This window comes from Dromiciops gliroides, chromosome 1 (genome assembly GCF_019393635.1).
Source record: "Dromiciops gliroides isolate mDroGli1 chromosome 1, mDroGli1.pri, whole genome shotgun sequence".
Classification (NCBI taxonomy): Eukaryota; Metazoa; Chordata; class Mammalia; order Microbiotheria; family Microbiotheriidae; genus Dromiciops; species Dromiciops gliroides.
The window spans coordinates 685,254,282-685,274,641 of NC_057861.1; the positions used below are offsets into that span (position 1 = coordinate 685,254,282).

The 20,360-nt window shown below is 38.1% G+C and overlaps 1 protein-coding gene across 1 annotated transcript in view; it reads left to right on the forward strand.

Annotated features, from left to right (window-relative positions):
* ABCA13 (ATP binding cassette subfamily A member 13) overlaps positions 1–20,360 on the forward strand; it is a 506,393-nt gene that overhangs the window by 153,176 nt on the left and 332,857 nt on the right. The window contains exons 23-25 of the mRNA XM_044001141.1: positions 8,603–8,794; positions 16,210–16,374; positions 19,556–19,733. Of these exons, the coding sequence (XP_043857076.1) occupies positions 8,603–8,794; positions 16,210–16,374; positions 19,556–19,733 (535 nt within the window). The remainder of the gene's footprint in view (positions 1–8,602; positions 8,795–16,209; positions 16,375–19,555; positions 19,734–20,360) is intronic.

A 20,360-nucleotide genomic window follows, 5' to 3' on the forward strand; every position in this document is an offset into this window, starting at 1 on the left:
CTTCTCTCTATGGACAACCAAGCAAAGGTCAGCTCCTCTTTTACATGAGGGACATTCAAATATTTATATATAGCAATCCTGTTCAGTGTATTTTTCTTGTACCTGGGTCCAACTGGGGTGAAGAAAATATTCTAACAACTTTAATAGGATTTAAACATATAATATGGAAAATATGATTCGGATTTCAGAAGTTAATTTTATGGTCATCTTTTCAGGAACATATGTATTTGATGAGGTTAGACATATGTGTAATGGAGAGGGAATACTGTTATTAATCAGTGGGGTACAATAATGTAACCAAAATGAAATGAAAAATAGAAAACAGTCTTTGACCTAATGGTCACTATGGGGGAAGTGAAAAAAGGCAGTGGAATAAACAAGGAGGAAATCTGATATCAATGTCAGATGGTATCAATGTCTGACTCTTTTAGAGTTACTGATTTTTATAATACTTTAATTATAATAGTTGACCAGAAAGAATAAAAACAATGCTGATATTTATATTAGTGATTTTCAACCTTGGAACAGGTTTATCCCTTTCAGGGATATCTCTGCTTATCTCTTGGGGGTATTTTGAAATTCTCTTCTCAAACCATCTTAAAACACAATGATAATTTCTTTTAACTTAAGACAAATACATACTATACAACTCTTCTAGAAGTAGGGAGGGCATTTTGAAATGAATGATAGGGTGGTTGCACTCCAAGACAGGAGGGACAATGATAGACAATTAAAATAAAGGTATATAAATGGCAAGAGCATATGTGCCTCCGTGATAGAGACTCCTCAAACATTGTAGAATAATGATGTACCAAGTGATGTTCACAGAGAAGATTCTGGTTTGCTAGGTTTCTGGAAAACATAATGTGTTGCTTTCACTTCCATAATGTGACAAAGTTAATTTAGTGCCTGCAAAAGAAGATAGGCCCACAATGTTGGCAGGTGCATTCTTCAATCTTACAGCTTTGCTCGGGCATCCTTCCAACAAGTCCATTCAGTTTTTTGCTTCCTTGTAAATAATGCCAGCAAAATGACTGGTCATTATGAAAGTCACTAAGCTCAATATTTGCCCATTTGGTTTGCAATGATAGTTTAGTTTCTTGTTCACTCCATTTATGACACTCTTGGCTTAGCTAGCATTCTCATGGTGTTTTCACATAGTGTCTCATATCATCCTCACGATGATCCTCTAAGGTATGTTAACTTTATTTAATAGCTGAGGAAACTGTGACTAATAAAAAAAACTGACTTTTCCAAGATCATCTGGGAAGTGGTGAAGTGACCTTTCTGGCTAAGGCCAATCCCTCTACTTGTATCTTTTATGCCATTCCTACCCATCTTCACCACCAGATTGCTGCTATTATGACCTCCTCTCTCCAACCTCTCTCCATTCCTTCCTTCTGGCTTCCTATAAACAAGCTCAAGCATTTTCCCTCCCATTCTTTAAAAACAATAACAACAAAACCTTCACTAGATCCTATCATTTTCTCCTTGCTATCATTCTACATATCTTATCCCTTTCTCAATTAAATTTCTTGAAAAATCCTTTCACACTAAGTGCTTCTACTTCCTTTCCTTTCACCTTCTTCTGAATTCAATCTGATATGGCTTCCAACCTCACCATTTGATTGAATCTGTTCTCTTCAAAGTTAACAGTGACAAGTGCAAAATCTAGAGACCTCTGCTCATACCTCATCTCTTGACTTCTCTTCAGTATTTGATACTGTTGACCCTTTCATCCTGTTTCTCTTTCTTCTCTGGGTTTTTCTGATATTACTCTCTCAGCTCTCCTACCTGTCAGATAGTTCCTTCTCAGAATCCTTTGACAGCTCTCCACTCCTGCAACATCTACTAACTGTATATATCTCTCAGTTCAACATCCTGAACACCATCCTCTTCACTTACTCTCTTACTTGGTGATTTTATCAGCTCCAAGGGTTTAATTACCATCTTTATGAAGATGACTCCTAGATCTCTGTATCTATTCCTTATCTGCCTCCTGAGTTCTAATTCTATATCATGAATTTTGAAATGAATGTTCTCTAGCCATCTTGAATTCACTCAGTAGATCCAATATATTACCCATGATCTTTCCCTGAAAACCCACCCCTCTTCTGGACTTTTCTATGACTTTTGAGTGTACCACCATCACTGTAGTCATTCACTAAGGTTCGCAATTTCAGTGTCATCCTCAATTCCTTGCTTTGTCACTTATCCCACATATCCCAAATCTTGTTGTTTATATTTCATGGTCCAAAGCTTTGGTTTGGGAAGGGATTTTACACCACATAAATTTAGACTTCTCATTTTATAGATGAGAAAACTGAGGTCCATAGAGGCTAATGATTTGCCTAGAATTGTGTAGCTCCTAAGGGTCTTAGGCAGGATTTGAACCCAGGTGTTACTGACTCCAGGTCCAAAGTCATAACCACTCTATCATAATTTCCTATACATACTCTTCACTCATACAACCACCACCCTGATTCATTAATCATATCTTCTGGATGATTACAACGACCTGCTAATTAGCCTTTGTGCTTCAAGTCTCTCTCCACTTTAATCCATCATCCACAACTTGCAGAATGTCCTCTTTCCTCATCTCAGGCACTTAAATGCCTTAGCTTCTTAAAGGCCTAGCTCATGACCATCTCCTCCATGAAGCCTTTGCTGATCAACCTTGCCTCTAGTCATTAGTGCTCATTCCCTCCTCAAATTCCTTTGTACTTAATTGGATGTGTATTTTTTCACCAGCTAGAATATAATAAACACCTTGAGGGAGGGAACTGCTTTTGTATTCCTAGTACCAAGTATGATGTCTTCTATGGTGTAGAGAGAATAATAAATGTTTGTCAAGTTATGCTGAGAATAGATTGGGTTGAGAGAGGGGACTTGGATCAGGACATGAAGATCTAAGCAACTCTGGTACAGTAGAAAGAACAGGGGCCCTATATTCAGAGGAACTGGCTTCAAATTCTACCTCCTATGTTGACTGTGTAACCCTAAGCTAGTCAATTAGCTTTCCCGGATCTTAGCTTCTTCATATGTGAAATGAGCTTACCTCAGTGGTCCTTTCCATTTCTAATTATATTAACATGAAATTGCTTATAGCAAATTAGAATATTTTGGACCTATTTTTATTCTAAGTAAAATGAAAAAGAGAATATCACTCAATAGAAATATTGTTGAAAGGAAAGGATTGATTCTGTATACCTCTTAAGAGAAAACCTTTGCTTATGTATATGAAATATTATTACGTTTAGTGGTATGATGGGCTGTGTGACTTGTTCTCTCAGGGTTAGAAAGGAGGTAGTCTGATAAATAAGACAATATCAATATCTTCATAAATGAAGCCTCACCCTTCACCCATGCTTTAGACAGCAAGTACAGCTTTCTGATCTTGTTCTTTTAATGATATTAAGAAATCAAGGCATAGAGGTGATTGAAGTGGGTTTTTTCCACTTTAAAAAAATCCATTCTTCACTTGCTGGAATGTGTTAGGAAGGGCTTGTCATTTAGGTGTTGGTGTTCTGAGACTAACTCAGTGAGTCAGCCAGCCACTGGATGTCACTGATGTTCTGTTATGACTAGGTTCTACCTATAGAAAGTTATCTTGTATAAACCACTGTCCCATTTGAGTAACTTTATGAGAAACAATGTGTTTACTTATGAATGATTTGTCTTTCTTCATCTAATTCTTTGTCAAGGAAATAAATGTGGTCTGCTAACAAGATAGGTAAAGAGAGGAGTATAGAAAAAAAAGCTTCACTATTGTGAGTTCAATAAACTATGATGTTTTTTGTATAGATAAAAGAATACCATCATTACACATGTATATGGTAAATATATTTCCATATATTTAGCTAATATATAGCTATGCCTCTATAGATATATGTGCTGGTTAGTAGCTACATTTGCATGTATGTTTCTACATGTGTGTGTATATCCATGTTTCTACTTAGCTTTCTTTTCCCATCCTTAATCAGACCTGCTTTCCCTTGAATTACTCTTCTTTACAAATAAATCCTTTCCAACAGTATCTTTTTTAAACAAACATCACAACAAAAACCTTAAAATCATAAGTCTAGAGCTTGAAGAATCCACAGAGGGAATCTAATTCCATCCCCTCATTTTACATATGGATTAGTCAAGGCTTAGAGCAGAGGATAAGCGATTTGCCCAAGGTAACACAGGTAATACAGAGCAGAGCTAGGATCAGAACTAAGGTCTATTGACTACAAATTCATCCTTCTTTCTCCTAAAGTTGTTTCCCCTTGTTTCAGTGGATGTGTAGACTTTTATTACATTTCAGTATGTAGGGGACTATACTGAGCTCCAAGACAAAATGTAGATAAGTTATGCTCCTACTCTTTTAGAGATAAGACATCAATGCAAAAATTGTGCTAAAACAAAATATTACATAAGTATTCATAAGAGTTAACCTCCTTGCCCGCAATTTCATATACACTCTGAGTGGGAAGGTAATTATCAATCCTGGAAATCAAGAAAACAATGTAGTTTGGATGTGTTTAAATAGAGGATGGATTGTCACTGTTTTGTAATGTAGAAAGTAGAAAGTATTCATTTTTTCAGGTTGGCATAAGACTGAAAGACTCATAGGGTGTTTTTCTACTTTGATATTTTTTAAACCTTCCAGGTTTCTCTGAAATTTCTTACAGCACAATAGTTTCTTACAGCACAATAGTATTCCATCACATTCATATACCACAACTTGTTCAACCATTCCCCAATTGATGGGCATCCCCTCAATTTCCAATTCCTTGCCAAAAAAAAAAAAAGAGCAGCTATAAATATTTTTGTGATCTCTTTGGGAAAAAGACCTAATAGTGGTATTGCTGGGTTAAAGGGTATGCACAGCTTTATAGCCCTTTGGGCATAGTTCCAAATTGCTCTCCAGAATGGTTGGATCAGTTCACAGTTCCACCAACAATGCATTAGTCTTCCATTTTTTCCACAGCTTCTCCAACATTTATTAATTTTCCTTTTTTGTCATATTAGCCAATCTGATAGGTGTCAGGTGGTATCTCAGAGTTGTTTTAATTTGAATTTCTCACTGTTGGGTTATTTTCAACACAAATTCATTCCTTCTATTGAACTCAAATATACCCCCTAAGTCTTTTATTCATTGGCTCCACCTACTTCTACTTTTTGGAGTAGTAAAATGTATCTCTTCTTTTTTGCTTGATAGATCTTCAAATATTTTCAGTCCCCTTCCTCTTTAGTATTCATTTTTTTAAACTCAGTGGTCCTCAAATGTTTAGGTCTCAATCTCAGAACTTCTATTCACTCTTCAAAATTATTGGGGACCCCAAAGAGCTTTTATTTATGTGGGTTATAAATATCAATATTTACCACATTAGAGATTGAAACATAAAATATTTACTTCATTTAGCAATAATTATAATAATAACAAGCCCATTTAATGCCAGCATGATTTTATTAACTATATTGAAAAGAAAAACATTAGTTGGAAGAGTGGATTGTTTTAAATATTTTTTGGGGGGGCGGGGCAATGGGGGTTAAATGACTTGCCCAGGGTCACACAGCTAGTAAGTGTCAAGTGTCTGAGGCCAGATTTGAACTCAGGTACTCCTGAATCCAAAGCTGGTGCTTTATCCACTGCACTACCTAGCTTCCCCCTGTTTTAAATATTTTTGCAAGTCTTTTTGAAGTCTGGCTTAATGGAAGACATAGTTTCATATCTACATCTTCATTCACCCTGCTGTAATATGCTGTTTTGGTTGAAGTTTATGAAGAAAATCTGGCCTCAGATAGATAACATAGTTGAAAAGGGAAGGATACTTTAATGGACAAATAACATTTTAGTATTATAGTGAAAATGGTTTTAACCTCAAGGTACTCCACTTTTCTCCCATCTCCCTGAATGGCTTTTAGGACCCCTCAGAGTCTATGGACCACACTTCGAGAATGGCTGCTATAGCCAAACACCTGTAGTTTCCATATCTATTGATTATATTACATGATATGAGACTTCTCTCCTTCCTGGTTGCATATTACTCTTAAAATGTGGTCTCCAGAACTGCACATAATATTATAGATATGATTGGGCTGACCAAAGTACTGTAGTGCCCTGACATTCCTTGATAAGCATAGCATACATAAATCCATGCAGTCAAAAATGAAATTAGGTTTTGGAGCAGCTTTTAGAACCACATTTTTAGATCATGTTGAGTTTATGGTGAATTAAATTCCTAGGTATTTTTTCATATCAACTGTTCTGAAATTAGATGTTGTCCATCTTCACTCATATAGCAGACTTAAAAAAATGTAAATCCGAAGACTTCAATTTATATGCAACATGTTTCATCTTCGTGCTTTGGGTTCACTTCCAGTTTGTGGTGATGGTTTCATGTCTTTGTATAGTTTGCACAATGCTTTGAATACAATAGGATATTGAACAATGTGGAAGCATGGATGAGTCTCAAATCCCAGGCTCAAATCCTGCCTTTGATAGTTAAGTACATCTGTGACCATGGCTATGCCACTGCACATCCTTGGTCCTCAGGTTCCTCATCAATAAAATAAGAATATTGGTCTAGACTAATGAGTATGACCTGTTGTACAAAAACAGGCAGAGGCCCTGAAGCCATAGTTTGCCAACCCCTGAATTAGGTGGTCCCTGAGGTCTCTTTCTCTCTAGATCTATGATCCAATAAATACATTAATTATTCCTAAGTAGATATTAAGAACTTTCTCTGTTTTTATCTAAACAGTTATACCAATGTAGAATGGTATGGTACACATACCTTTGATATGCAACCTCCCTTTAATCAGAGGTTCTTAACCTTTTTTGTGTGTGTATGTGCCACGGACCCTCCTGCTTGAATAGTGCTTTTAAATGCATAAAATAAAACGCCAAGGATTACAAAGAAAATAAATTGTATTGAAAAAGTTACCAAAATATATTTCAAAACACATAAATGCATCTTGATTCTTTGTACCTTTGGATAACTAACTGATGTTACTTCTCCCCTAGAACAGCTAATTTAGAATTTTACTATATTGGGACCTAACAAATATCAAGACTTGAAAGCCTTTCCTGGTTCATCTCTAAACAAACCAGTTATTTCCTTTGTGAGCTCTTTATTCGAAATTTCCCTTCTCATTTTTAAGGTCCATCAAAATTACCAGTAGGTAGGGTAACCCATTGGGGTGATACCCTCCCAGATTTTATTGTCAGAAACTTCTCCCTTCTTAGAAACTCCCCTGTCAGCATTATCCCCCAGTTTGTGATAGCAGTCAGAAATAAACCAAAACCAAAACACCAAAACACCAAAACCAACATTTGTTAAGTGTTTAATATGTGTTAAGCACCATGCTAAGCCTTGGGGACGCATTTGTAAGCAGAAAGACAGGATTTCTTCTCAAGGAGTTTATATTCTACTGGGGGAAGGCAACATAGAAAGGAAGCTGAAGGGGTGGGGAGTGGGGGAAATGTATGTGGCATGGAGCCACAGTAGAAAAAAAAATCCTGTGGAAATGAGTCAACAGTACAGCCTGAAGACGGAAGAGGATATCTTTGGTCTGGGATTCTACCTTAAATAGGAAGTTAGGGGGATTAAGCCATCAGAAGGAGAGTCATACAAAGACTTTAGCTCAATGGAAAGTTGTATCCTTTTTTAAAGACTTAAGGTTATCTGGTTTATAAAAGACAATGTGGTATAGTGGTTAAGAGTGCACATAACAGGGGCAGCTAGGTGGTGCAGTGGATAGAGCACCGGCCCTGGAGTCAGGAGTACCTGAGTTCAAATCTGGCCTCAGACACTTAACACACACTTACTAGCTGTGTGACCCTGGGCAAGTCACTTAACTCCAATTGCCTCACTAAAAAAAAAAAAGTGCACGTAACAGATCTTGGAGTAAAAATATTTAAGTTGAGACTTGGGTCAAACATTTTCTAATGCTATGACTAGGCAAGTCATGTAACCTCCTTGAACCTCAGTTTCCTTATCTGCAAAATGGGGATATTATTTGCGTGACATATCTCCCAGTCTTTTTGTAGGACTTTAAAAACCTTCAAACATTATACAGTGATGAGCTCTTATTGATTTTATTATAAAGTCTTTCTCTGAAATCTCATTATAGTGTGAAAGTAAACCTGAGTTCTCAAAGATAGTGCCAGCATTAGGTATGACTACTACCAATTAGTTGAGAAGTCTTTCAGTGTGGTCATGGCAACAGACTGAGAGCACTGCCTAATGATAGAATGCTGTAGTATGTGTCAGAGAACTTGGGTTTATATCTAGACTCTGTTATTTATTACTTGATAACTCATCAAGTCTCTTCAACTCTCTGGGTCTTAGTTTCCTATAAAATAAGCAGGGGGTGGCTAAGGTTGGACTCTCTCAGAGAAGACCTTGACGGTCTTTCCTGTTGCTAAATCTATGAGCCTGTGACCAATCTAGCTAAGTTAGGAGGGACTCATTGGTCAGGAAGTGATCAATTTTTTCTTGGTTCATGATAAACTATTCAATAACTATTCAGATTCAGAAATCATTATTTTTATATGAATTGTTTTTACATTTTAGGCAAAGTCAATTCTAATTGTTCTTCTTTTAACCAGTTTCTTTCCAGTGCCCTTACAGTAGCTTTGGCTGGAAAATGTGATGAAGAAGTTATCAGCCTCTTGCTGACATTTCCTGCAGATGGAAAAGCTCTTGCAGCTAGAGAATTGTGTGCTCTGCCTGCATCGGATATGTACACTTTGATTGTACTCATTAGTCAGAACCTGGATTTGCGGATTATCACTTACAAAGTAAGGAGATGGTGGTGTCTGGTGGTGTGGATTGCTTTTTACAGCTGGTTCACTCTGTAGGTGATGTTAGGAACAAGAAAAATACACATAAATAAATATTAGAACAAACAATCAAATTGTCACTGTGATAGAATCTAGACAAATGATGAGATTTATAGCTGATACTCTAGATATTCTCCAACATCACTTGTGTACTCACCCCTGACATAGTTCTAGAAGGTCCTATAGTTAAAACCATAGTTATGAATTTTTGCATACAAGGCAACTGCCATAAACCTTGTCTGGAGCAAGTAGTATTGAGCATACCCATAGATGTTGGGGAGATCAAGGAATGTTAGGGAGAAGCTTCTCCACACAGATAGTGGTTAAGATAGCTGATTTAACTAATTATTCTTGCATTCTAGGTGCTAATCTCTGTTGTTGCCTAGATCAAAGCTTATTTTAAAAAATTATTATTATTATTACAGGGCAATGAGGATTAAGTGACTTGCCCAAGGTCACACAGCTCGTAAGTGTCAAGTGTCTGAGGCTAGATTTGAACTCAGGTCCCCATGAATCCACCTAGCTGTCCCTGACCAAAGCTTCTTAAACTGTGGGTCTCAAACCCATATGGGGTTGCATAACTGAATGTGGGCATTGTGAAAAAATTGGCAACACTAAAAGGTTATATATACACCTATTTTATATACCTATATCCCCAGGGTCATGTAAAACTTTCTTAGGTGAAAAGGGGTCACGAGTAGAAAAAGTTTAAGAAGCCCTGACCTAGACCTTCCCCTCTACCCTCTGGCCCTCTGGACTACCTGCTCCATAGACAACAAACTTACCTTCATCTTTTCCTGTCTTACTCCTGTTTACTACCTCTTACTGAAGCCTAGCTTTCCCTGGATGATACAGCCTCCCTATCTACCCTTTCTATTACTGGCTTCACCTTCACTCAGCCTCCTTAGCTTTTTAGATAGAGGCAGGGAAGTTGGAATACTCCTTGCTCCCTATAACCACTTCCAGGTTCTCCCCCTTCCTCTATCATTCAGTAGATTCTCTTCATTTGAGGTTTATACTATTCATATCAACCACACAATCATAATCCTGGTAGCTGTTGTCTACAGACTCCCAAGTCACTTCTTTCCTCAATGAGTTTCATACCTGGCTTACAATTTTTCTCTTCTTCCCAACTCCTTCTCTCATATTAAGGGAGTTCAATATACATATTGATTCTTCTTCAAATACCCTAACCACTTAATTTCTCAAACTACTCACCTCCCATGACCTACTCCTATATACCATGTCAGCCACACACAAAGATGGTGATACCCTTGATCTTGCCATTATCTACAAATGTACTGCCTCTGTATTCAAGAATTCTGAAATCCCCTTATATGACTGTATTCTAATGGATTTTACCTCTCCCTCTGTCTTCTCTTACATAATCCTACTCTGCATCTGTACCTGACCTCTAATCCCATGACCCCTCATTTGTCACCCAGTCCATCTCTTCTATACTAGCTACTCCATCTTAACTTTTTGGTGAGTTAATTCAACTCTACAGTGTCTTCCTCTCTTGATTTCTTAACCTTTTTATCATTGCTGATTACATTTAGCCTTGAGCTTGGATCACTTCCATTACAGTTGAGCCTTGAGCTTGGATCACTTCCAACATTCATCACCTTTGGTCCTATACATGTGCTGCTGAACAAGGTAGAGAAAATCATGGAACCATTCTGACTGTGTTCACAACAAATTTATGTTATATAACCTCAACTGGGTCTTCACTCCTGCTAGGAAATCCTACTCTATCTCCTTTATCAACTAACTATCCCATTCTCCATAGTAGCTCTTCCAAACCTTCTCATCCCTTTTCAAACCTTCCATGTCTTCTTCCCCTCCCCTACTCTCTCAGTTGAGAACCTTGCCTCATATTTTACCAAAAATATTGAGGCTATTTGCTATGAAATACCTCTTGCCTCCTCTTTCTCATCTCCTGACACTCAAATGCCTTTTGCCACTTTTTCCTCCATCTGTCTCACGTAATTAAGTGGCCTTACTACTTACTAAGGTTACTGCCTCTTCTTCAAGTAATTTGATTTTATCTTTTCTCCTCCAACAGATTGCCCCCATGTCATTCCCATTCTTTCACTTATTTTCAATCTCTGTCTCTCTACCAGTTCATTTCCTATTGCTTACAATCATGCTGATATCTCTCCTACCCTGAAAAAAAAACTTACTTGATCCTTCCATCCCTTCTGTCTTCCTAAATCTCTTCTGTCTTTTGTAGATAGTAGTAGACCTCCACCAGCTGCTGACAACCATGGATCAGCGCCTTGAAGAGCCACAGGCCACGGTGTGACTGTGCAGTCTGATATGGGAGCTGCAGCTCCTAGGTGACTTATAACCGGTAACTGCCACATCCCATGGTTGTATCTACCCCATGAGGAGTAGCTGGAGTGTCCTCTCCAGGGTGCTGGACTGGGCAGATCAATATGGAAAACAAGCTGTTGCCCATGCAGCAGGTTTTCCCTCTCCGTGACATTGGTGGATCCAAAGGAGAGGCAGAGCCAATACAGTTTGGCACCAGTGCCGCCACAGGAGTTGCCAGAGGGATGTGGCTTTTGTAGCTAAACTCCTCAAAAAGTCAGCTACAATAGGTGCCTCTACTTTCTCTCCTCTTCCTCTCTTCTCAATCATTTATAAATTGGCTTCCAACCTTACAATTTCATTGAAAATGATCTCTCTAAAGGTGTTAATGATCTCTTAGTTGCTTAATCCAATGGTTTTTTCTCAATCTTCATTCTCTCTGACCTCACTCTCTCCTTGAAAGAGTTTTCTCTCTTGTTTTTTGGGACACCGCTCTCCTGGTTTTCCTTCTACCTCTCTGACCATTTCTGTCTCCTTTGCTGAATCCTCCTGTAGATCATGCCCTCTGTCAGTAGTTGTACCACAGGGATTTGGCATTGGTTCTCTTCTCTTCTCCCTCTATATGACTTCATTTTGTAATCTCATCAACTCTCATGGATTTAATGACCATACCTATGCTTATGATTCTCAAACCTTCCTTTCCTGCTTTAGTCTCTCTGATGATCTCCAGTCTTGCATCTCCAGCTGCCTTTGAACTGGATGTCCAGTAGACATCTTAAACTTTATATATACAAAACAGAACTAATCATCTTTCCTCCTAAGCCCTTCTCCCCTCCTACCTTCCCTATTACTATAGAGGGCAACACCATCTTCCCAGTCACTGGCTCACAATCTATGAATCATCCTAGATTCCTCACTATTTCTTACTACCCACATCTAAATTGTTTCCAAGGCTTGTTGATATTTTACCTTTGCAGTATCTCTCAAATCTTCTGTCCTCTGAATCTTTCCTCTAAAACTGCCACTACCCTTAGCCTGGTGCAGACCCTCATCACTTCATGCCTTGATTGCAATAGCCTGTTAGGTCTGTATACCTCAAATCTCTCTCCATTCTAATCAATTCTCCATGCAGCCACAAAAGTGATCTTCCTAAAGTATAGGTCTGATTATTTCGCCCTCTCCTCATGCAATAAACTCCAGTGGCTTCCTATTGCCTCCAAGAGAAAATACAAAATGAGCTAGTTGGTATTCAAAGCCCTTTATAATCTAGCTCCTTCTTACATATCCAGTATTCTTACACCTTTCTCCTCATCATGTACTCTTTGATCTAGTGCCATTGACCTCCTGGCTGTTTAACAAATGAGACACTCCATCTCTCAGCTCTGGGCATTCTCTTCGGCTATTTTCCATGCTAGAAATACTCACTCCTCTGCTCTAATTACTGACTTTCCTGGCTTCCTTTAAGTCCCAATTAAAACCTTGCTTTCTAAAGGAAACTGCCCCCAATCCCTCTTAATTCCAGTGCCTTCCCTCTGTTGTTCCTTATTTAGTCTGTATATAGTTTTCTTTGCATACATTTGTTACCATGTTTTTTCCTTCAGTAGATTGTAAGTTCTTAGCGGGCAGGGGCTGTCTTTTGTTTCTTTTTGCATCCCTAACACTTGGCAGAGTGTCTGGCACATGGTAGGCACTTAATAAATGTTGATTGATTAATTGATTGTTTTTGGAAGCTGTAGGATTCTGAGTTTTGTCAATATTTTCTAAATTTGGCACCCTGGAATAAAGCCTAAGTCATTTGTAGCTCTTCCTGCAGGCTATATTATAAAACCTTTACTTAGTAATATGATGTAAAATAATATTATGTGCCATAGTTATTTTATATATAATATAATAATTTAATATACATCAAACATCTTTTAAGCCATCTAATTGGGGCCATTACTAATACCTGAAGAATATATTAGGCAATTTGCAGTGATCAACCAGAACTAGAAATGATAGTAACAACCACCAGGACAAAAAAAATTGTGAAGAATTCTGTGAAATATAAAATACAATATCCATGCTTACCAGTAATTTTCACCTGTCTGTCAGGGACACTTAACTAAATTCCAGCCATTTCCCTATGACAAGTTAAGTGTCTCTTCGTGCCACTTTTAAAGTGTAGCCATAATTAGAGAAGCAAGTCGGGAAAATGGCATAACCCTGCTGAACATTTCTGTGGCTCAAATTTTATTTCTTGACTTAATTGGCTAGAAAACCTACCTTATGCTCTCAGCAGAAGGAGTCTATGGAAAAGCAAGCTGGACTGACTCTCAATTATCTTGCTGGTTATCAAGTAAGATGTCAGCTAATGGCAATTGTCCAATGATCATGAAAACTCTTGAGAAAGGATAAGGGGCAGAGACAATAGTCTACCTAATTTCTCTACCCTTGAATTCTGGGCAATTAGAACATTTATCTCTGAATGGTTTGTAAAGTGAAGTATTTGCTGTTCAGTTCACAATAGATGACACATCGGGGAACCTTATTTTGGCACCAGTTTTGCAGTTGTTTTTTCTAACTTTGTTTTTGAGAGGCAGCATGATACATTGGATAGAGAGTTTTCCTTGGAGTCAGAAAAACCTAAGTTCTGGGCTCCCCTTTAGTGCATAATGGGTGGCTAAGTAGTCCAGTAGATAGAGTGCCAGGCTCGGAGTTAGGAAGATTTAAGTTCAAACCCAGCCTCAGATATTTAGTGACCCTGGACAAATCACTTAACCATGTTTGCCTTAATTTCCTCATATGTAAAATGAGATGGAGAAGAAAATGGCAATCTGCTCCAGTTTCTTTGCCAAGAAAACTACAAATGGGGTCACAAAGACTGAAAGGAATGAACAACATTGAATACAGAATGGCTATTTGATCTAGGGCCAGTTACTTAACCTCTAGGTAATTTTCTCTCACTCTACATTGCATAGCAGGTACCAAAGAGGGAGTTTCTTCACTGGAGAGTTTTTTTAGTAATCAAACCACAGTGTTCGTCCACACCAAAAATTGATTTTTATGGTATTTTGTTTGTGTTAGCAGATTTTGGGCTTAGGATGATTTTTATTTAATAATGATAGTTATGAGTCTATTGAAACAGCTGACTGATTGGTGATTTAAATATGTCGATTTTTCATTCAATGGAATTGTACATAATATTTAATTAGAATTAGTTCTGAAATTTAATCAGCTTATGCAATTTCACAATAACATACATAGCATTTGAGGACCGCCTTTCACAGTCCATCTTAAGTTTGAGATATTCTTTGGGTCCATATTTATTCAGAATCATGACTCATAATGTCCATCCATGGACATTATAACATGCCAAAAGGACTCAAATTATTTTAAGGCCAATGCATCCAATAAAGTAGTAAATAAATAAGAAAAGTAGCATAGAACATGGTTCCCACAAACCTAGGGTTCAATCTTTCAAAATATATAGAGCATCAATGTGATCAAGCTTGGAAGCATGTTTATGGGGAATATATGAGAGCAGGACACATTCATGGAGGAGAGTAAGTCATAGTTTTAATGCTGCAAGTTCCCATCAATGTCCTCTGGTAAAGTTACCATGCTACAATTTATACACCTTTGCTAGGCCTATGCACATCTCTGTTACTCTGTCTGTGTCTGTCTCTGCCTCTCTCTGTCTCTGCCTTTCTCTGTCTCTCTGTCTCTGTCTCTCCCTCCCTCCCTCCCTTCCTCTCTCAGGTTTCTCTATACTCTATACAATACTTCACTCAGTCTGTCTCATGAACTGCTCTATGCTCCAGCTTCTAGACTTCATGTCTTCTGGCCAACTTAGAATCATCTAAAAATCCAGTTTGCTAGGGTAGAATGTTTGCCAGTAGCTATGAGCCACCAGAGCCCCAGTCAGCAAATAAAATATAGGTAAAATTAGATTGATACATTCCTTTGTTGCAGACACTCTCTGCTTTAGGGTTAGAAACTCCTAAACTACTATTTGGCTTGTCATACAAATGAATTTGCAGCAGACAGAATGATAAGAAGAGGTCTTCTTGTTTTCCATCCAATTGCCCCATATTCTTTATTTTATTATGGATATTGACCAGAGGCAACCCTCCCAGGTTTGGGGCTATATGTAGCTCAGAAAAACTTCCTTATATTTGGAATACAAATAAGAAACAATGAAGGGGTTTTTTTTGTTTACATGTAAAATTATCAAAGATAAGTAATGTTTTCTTCTTTTCTTTTAAGTATTGTTCTCTTCCCCCCACCACTTTTCTATCTTGTCAATACTACTACCAGGCAAAACACACCATCATGTTTGACTTTTGCTTATTCGTATCACATATACGGTCTCCAAGTCCATCATATTCTACTTCTGAAATATATCTCAAATCTCTCCTACACTTATTGTTACTATTACTACTCTTGCTACTACTGCTGCTGCTGCTACTACTACTACTACTACTATTACTCCTCCTCCTCCTCCTACTACATACATACATAGCATTGATTATATGCCATCTTGTTGCTAAGCATTTTACAATTGTGATGAGGCAGGTGCTATTATTCCAACCTGTTGCAGAGCCTTTTGATCTCATATGTGAGCTAGTATCAGCCACAGTCAGATACACTGTACCTAGACCTTGACGTGGTGATGTCATTTTTGTCCTTTTTGAGAAAGACAACAACCAACCTATCAACCAATTATTATTACCATTTTACACTTGATGAAACTGAGGCAGACAGCAGTTAAGTGACTTGTTGAGAGTTACATAGCTAGGAGGTATCTGAGACTAGATTTGAATGCAGGTCTTCATGACTCCAGGCTCAGCACTTCACCCACTGTGATGTCAGCTGTGCTTACTATTTTCACACTGCTACTATCCTAGTTCAGACCTTTATTACCTCTTACCTGGAGTATTGCAATACTCTCATGACCAATTTTTGTTTCAAGACTCTTTTCCCTTTAATCTATCCTATAGACCCCCATGAGATTTGTCTTTTTATTCTATAAGATGATCACGGCACTCCAAGGATCCAAAATATTTTTCTTCTTTCAGATGTTGATACCACCAGAGGCAAATTCCGTACTGAACTCCTTGTTGGATGTGGTTTCGAGCATCAACTCCCTACTTATTAAGGCTCAGCACATTCTCAAATATCTTCCTGAATTTCTTCAATCGTTTAAAAATATTCCTTTGCTTGACATTTCTGCATTTCCACAGGTTTGTATGTTTTTCATCTTAGCCACTTTGGAAATAAGTGGCAATTGATTTTTTCCATTGGGTTTTCCAGATTTTATCCCTCTTTCAAGGACTGGTGCTCATATTAGACAAAGAAATGCAAGAACCTAAACTATTCTCCATAGACTGGTGCTGGAGCATGAAAGAAGACTGAGGTGGTTTTGAGTCATGATTTTCCCTCTAGACTGGATTACACAGTATTGTTAATGTCAGTAACATCGATTGTATTAATTCAGTTTGCAACTGTTCAGACTGGCTGAACTGATATTTGCTTTTGCATTATCTATGAAAAAAAGTGATTCTTTGGGCAAATCAGTGGTATAAATGAGTTTTTAAGAGAATGTTTAAATTACTACAGAGAACAATTTATTTTCAAATATAGTCAAACAAGTGTTTGAAATGCCTATTTAGGACAAATAATGTATATGCTGAGAAGCAGGCTGGTGATGGCCTTGAAGTCAACACGCCATGAGTTCCCATTCTACCGCTGACATATAATGATAATGTGACCCTAGTTATATCAATTAAATTCTCAGTGCCCATGGGCAACTCTCTCTGTAAGACTTTGAATAGCAGAACAATTGCTTAATAAAAGCTTGCTGATTGATTGATTGCTATGGACCTTGACTTCTTAAACTTTTTCCACTGGGGACCTCTTTTCACCTGAGAAATTTTTATGTGACCTGGGGTATATAGGTATATAAAATAGGATTACAAAACCTTGTACTATTGCAAAATTTTTTTATGACCCTCCCCCGCCCCCACATTCAGTTACATAACCATATATGGGGTTGTGCCCATAGTTTAAGAAGCTTTGCTATAGACTACCCTTCACAATCTGGCTCCATCTAAGCCTTTCTAGACTTATTGTACATTGTACTTTTTTGCACATATTATGGTCTAGTCCTACTAGCTATTCCATTTCTCATCTATGTGCCTTCAATTCAGGTGTTCCTGAGGCCTAGAATGCTCTCCCTTTTCACACCTATCTCTGAGAATACATTGTTTCCTACAAGGCTTGGTTCCTGATCTACTGCATGTAGCCTTTCCTTGTCTTCTCCCCACTCTGCCTAAATGCACAAGTATCTTTCTTCATATATATATATATATATATAGTAAATCAAAGATAATAGACAGAGGGAAGATACTAGCATTAAGGAGGATCAGAAAAGTTTTCTTTGGGAGGTAAGATTTTCATTGAGGTTTGAAAGAAGCCAAGGTAGCAGGAGTCAGAGATGAAAAGAGACTGAGAGCATTCCAGACATGGGGGACAATATTCCATCAAGAAATGGAATATCTTATGGGAGGAATAGCAAGGAGGCTGGTGCCATTGAATTACAGAAAATGCAAAATTAGAAAGGTGGGAAAGGGTCAGATTATGAAGGGCTTTAAAAACCAAACAGAGAGGGGCAGCTAGGTGGTGCAGTGGATAAAGTACTGGCCCTGGATTCAGGGGGACCTGAGTTCAAATCCGGCTTCAGACACTTGACACTTACTAGCTGTGTGACCCTGGGCAAGTCACTTAACCCTCATTTCTCTGACCAAAAAAAACCCAACCCCAAACAAACAAAAAACCAAACAGAGGATTTTATTTTTGATTCTGGAGGTAAGAGGAAGTCACTGGAGTTTATTAAAAAAATTTTTGTGAGGGGGGAGTGATATGATAAGACTTGTGTTTTAGGAAGGTCAATTTGATAACTGAGTAGAAAGACTGAATTGGAGAGAGACTAGTGCCAGGGAAAGTAACTTCAGGCTATTGAAATAATCCAGGAATGAGGTAATGAGGGCTTGCACCAGGGTGATGGCAGTACCACAGGCGAGGAGGAGATATGAGATATGTTACCATTTGGTCAGTCCAGTTATTTCAGTCTGTCTTACTCTGTGACCACAGTTGGAGTTTTCTTGGCAAAGACCCTTGAGTGGTTTGCCATTTCTTTTTCTAGCTCATTTTTACAGATGAGGAAATTGAGGTAAATTGGAGAAGGAAGTGACAAACTACTCCCATATTTCTGCAAAGAAAACCCTAAATGGGGTAATGAAGAGTTAGACGTGACTGAAAAATGACTGGACTACAACAACAACAAAAATGCCTCTAGCCATGGTGGATATTTGACAAAATGGTAAACAGAACTCTCTGCATTGGCATTTTCACTTGATGTTGTGGTTTTTTGACAGCATATGCTGTCCTACTTAAAACAATTAAATCAACAAACATTTGGGTGCAGAATACCGTTTTAGGCTCTTAGAATTACAAAGTCTTGTGTAGTTTACAGTCTAGTAGGTAGAAAAGATTCAGACCCAGAAAATCCTATTCAACATTATAGGATAAGTAAATGAAAGAGGTGTCTAACAAAGTATTCCTTGAGATTATTATAGGAAGATGATGATCCCTGACTAGTGAAGGGATCAGGGAAGAAGATTTCAGCTTAATTTCATAAATATTTTTGAAGAAGTAGTATGGAATAATGGATAAAACAAAAAAGTCCTGCCTTTGACACATACTGGTTGTGTGACCCTGGCTGGACAAGTCATTTTACTTCTCCCTGCTTTAGGCAATGCTCCAGATTGTATCTGCAGAAAAGGTGCTGATTTACATGAGTAGAGAATGGCCCCTACTTGGGAGCTCCCTAGACCCATGAAATCTAAGGTCTAGCCTTATTCCTATCTCTACTATGTGCAAGGTTCTGGTGCAAAAAAAGAGAGAAATAAAAAAGACCCTGCCCTTAAGGATCCCATACCCTGTGAGGGCATACAACATGCAGGAGGAGGTAAGCACTGAAAGACCTTGTCTAAGAGGTGACATATGAACTGAGCCTTGGAAGATGTTAGAGATTCTATGAGGTTGAGGTGAAGAGGAAGAGCATTATGTGCAGGTGGGATCACTTGTGAAAAGGTAGAGAGGTAAGAGATGTTATATATGGGAATTAAAGATGCATTTGGAGTAGACAGCATGTGAGTTGGATTTTCAAGACATCTTAATTATCTTTTTATGTTAACACAAAAATAGAAAGAAGATCATAGCCCTGCTTCCACATTCCTGTCTTATGGATGTTCCTGGACATGTTTGCAAGGAAGAATATCCATAATCTTGGAAATTTTGGAACGGATTACTGAAAGCAAGCAATTTTTTTTCTTACCCTCATTCAGTTTTTTTTTTTTCTAGTTTCCACAAGATGTCCGCTCTCAAAGTTCAACCTTTGGCTCTCTCCAGTCTGTGATGAAGATGGTCTGCAAAGAAGAAGCATCTTTCCTTAGCAACTCTAACATGTACATTAACTTGCCCAGAGTGAATGATCTCTTGGAGGATGACAAAACAAAATTCAACATTCCCAAAGATTCAAGTAAGACCAACATCTATTGTCAGTAACTTTTATTAATATGATCTTGAAAGAACTTGATTTAGTCTCCTGTAGTTAGCCATACATGGATACAGTCTTTGAGAATTCAGGGTCATTTATTTATTTATTTGTTTGTTTGTTTATTTGTTTATTTATTCATTCATTCATTTATTTATTTATTTTGTGGGGCAATGAGGGTTAAGTGACTTGCCCAGGGTCATACAGCTAGTAAGTAAGTGTCAAGTGGCTGAGGCCAGATTTGAACTCAGGTCATCCTGAATCCAGGGCCGGTGCTTTATCCACTGTACCACCTAGCTGCCCCTCAGGGTCATTTCTACATCAAGCTCAAAATTGTTTTCAATATGGGTTTGGCAATAAGCTGTATTTCTATCTTTCAAGGACCAAACCAAATAAGTTGAGTGTACAGTGAGCATTTTTTCAGCAAAAGTAGGTCATGGTGGGGGCAGCTAGGTGGCGCTGTAGATAAAGCACCAGCCCTGGATTCGGGAGGACCTGAGTTCAAATGCAGCCTTAGACACTTGACACTAGCTGCATGACCCTGGGCAAGTCACTTAACCCTTATTGCCCTGCCCCCCCCCCAAAAAAAAGTAGGTCATGGTGAGAATAAAA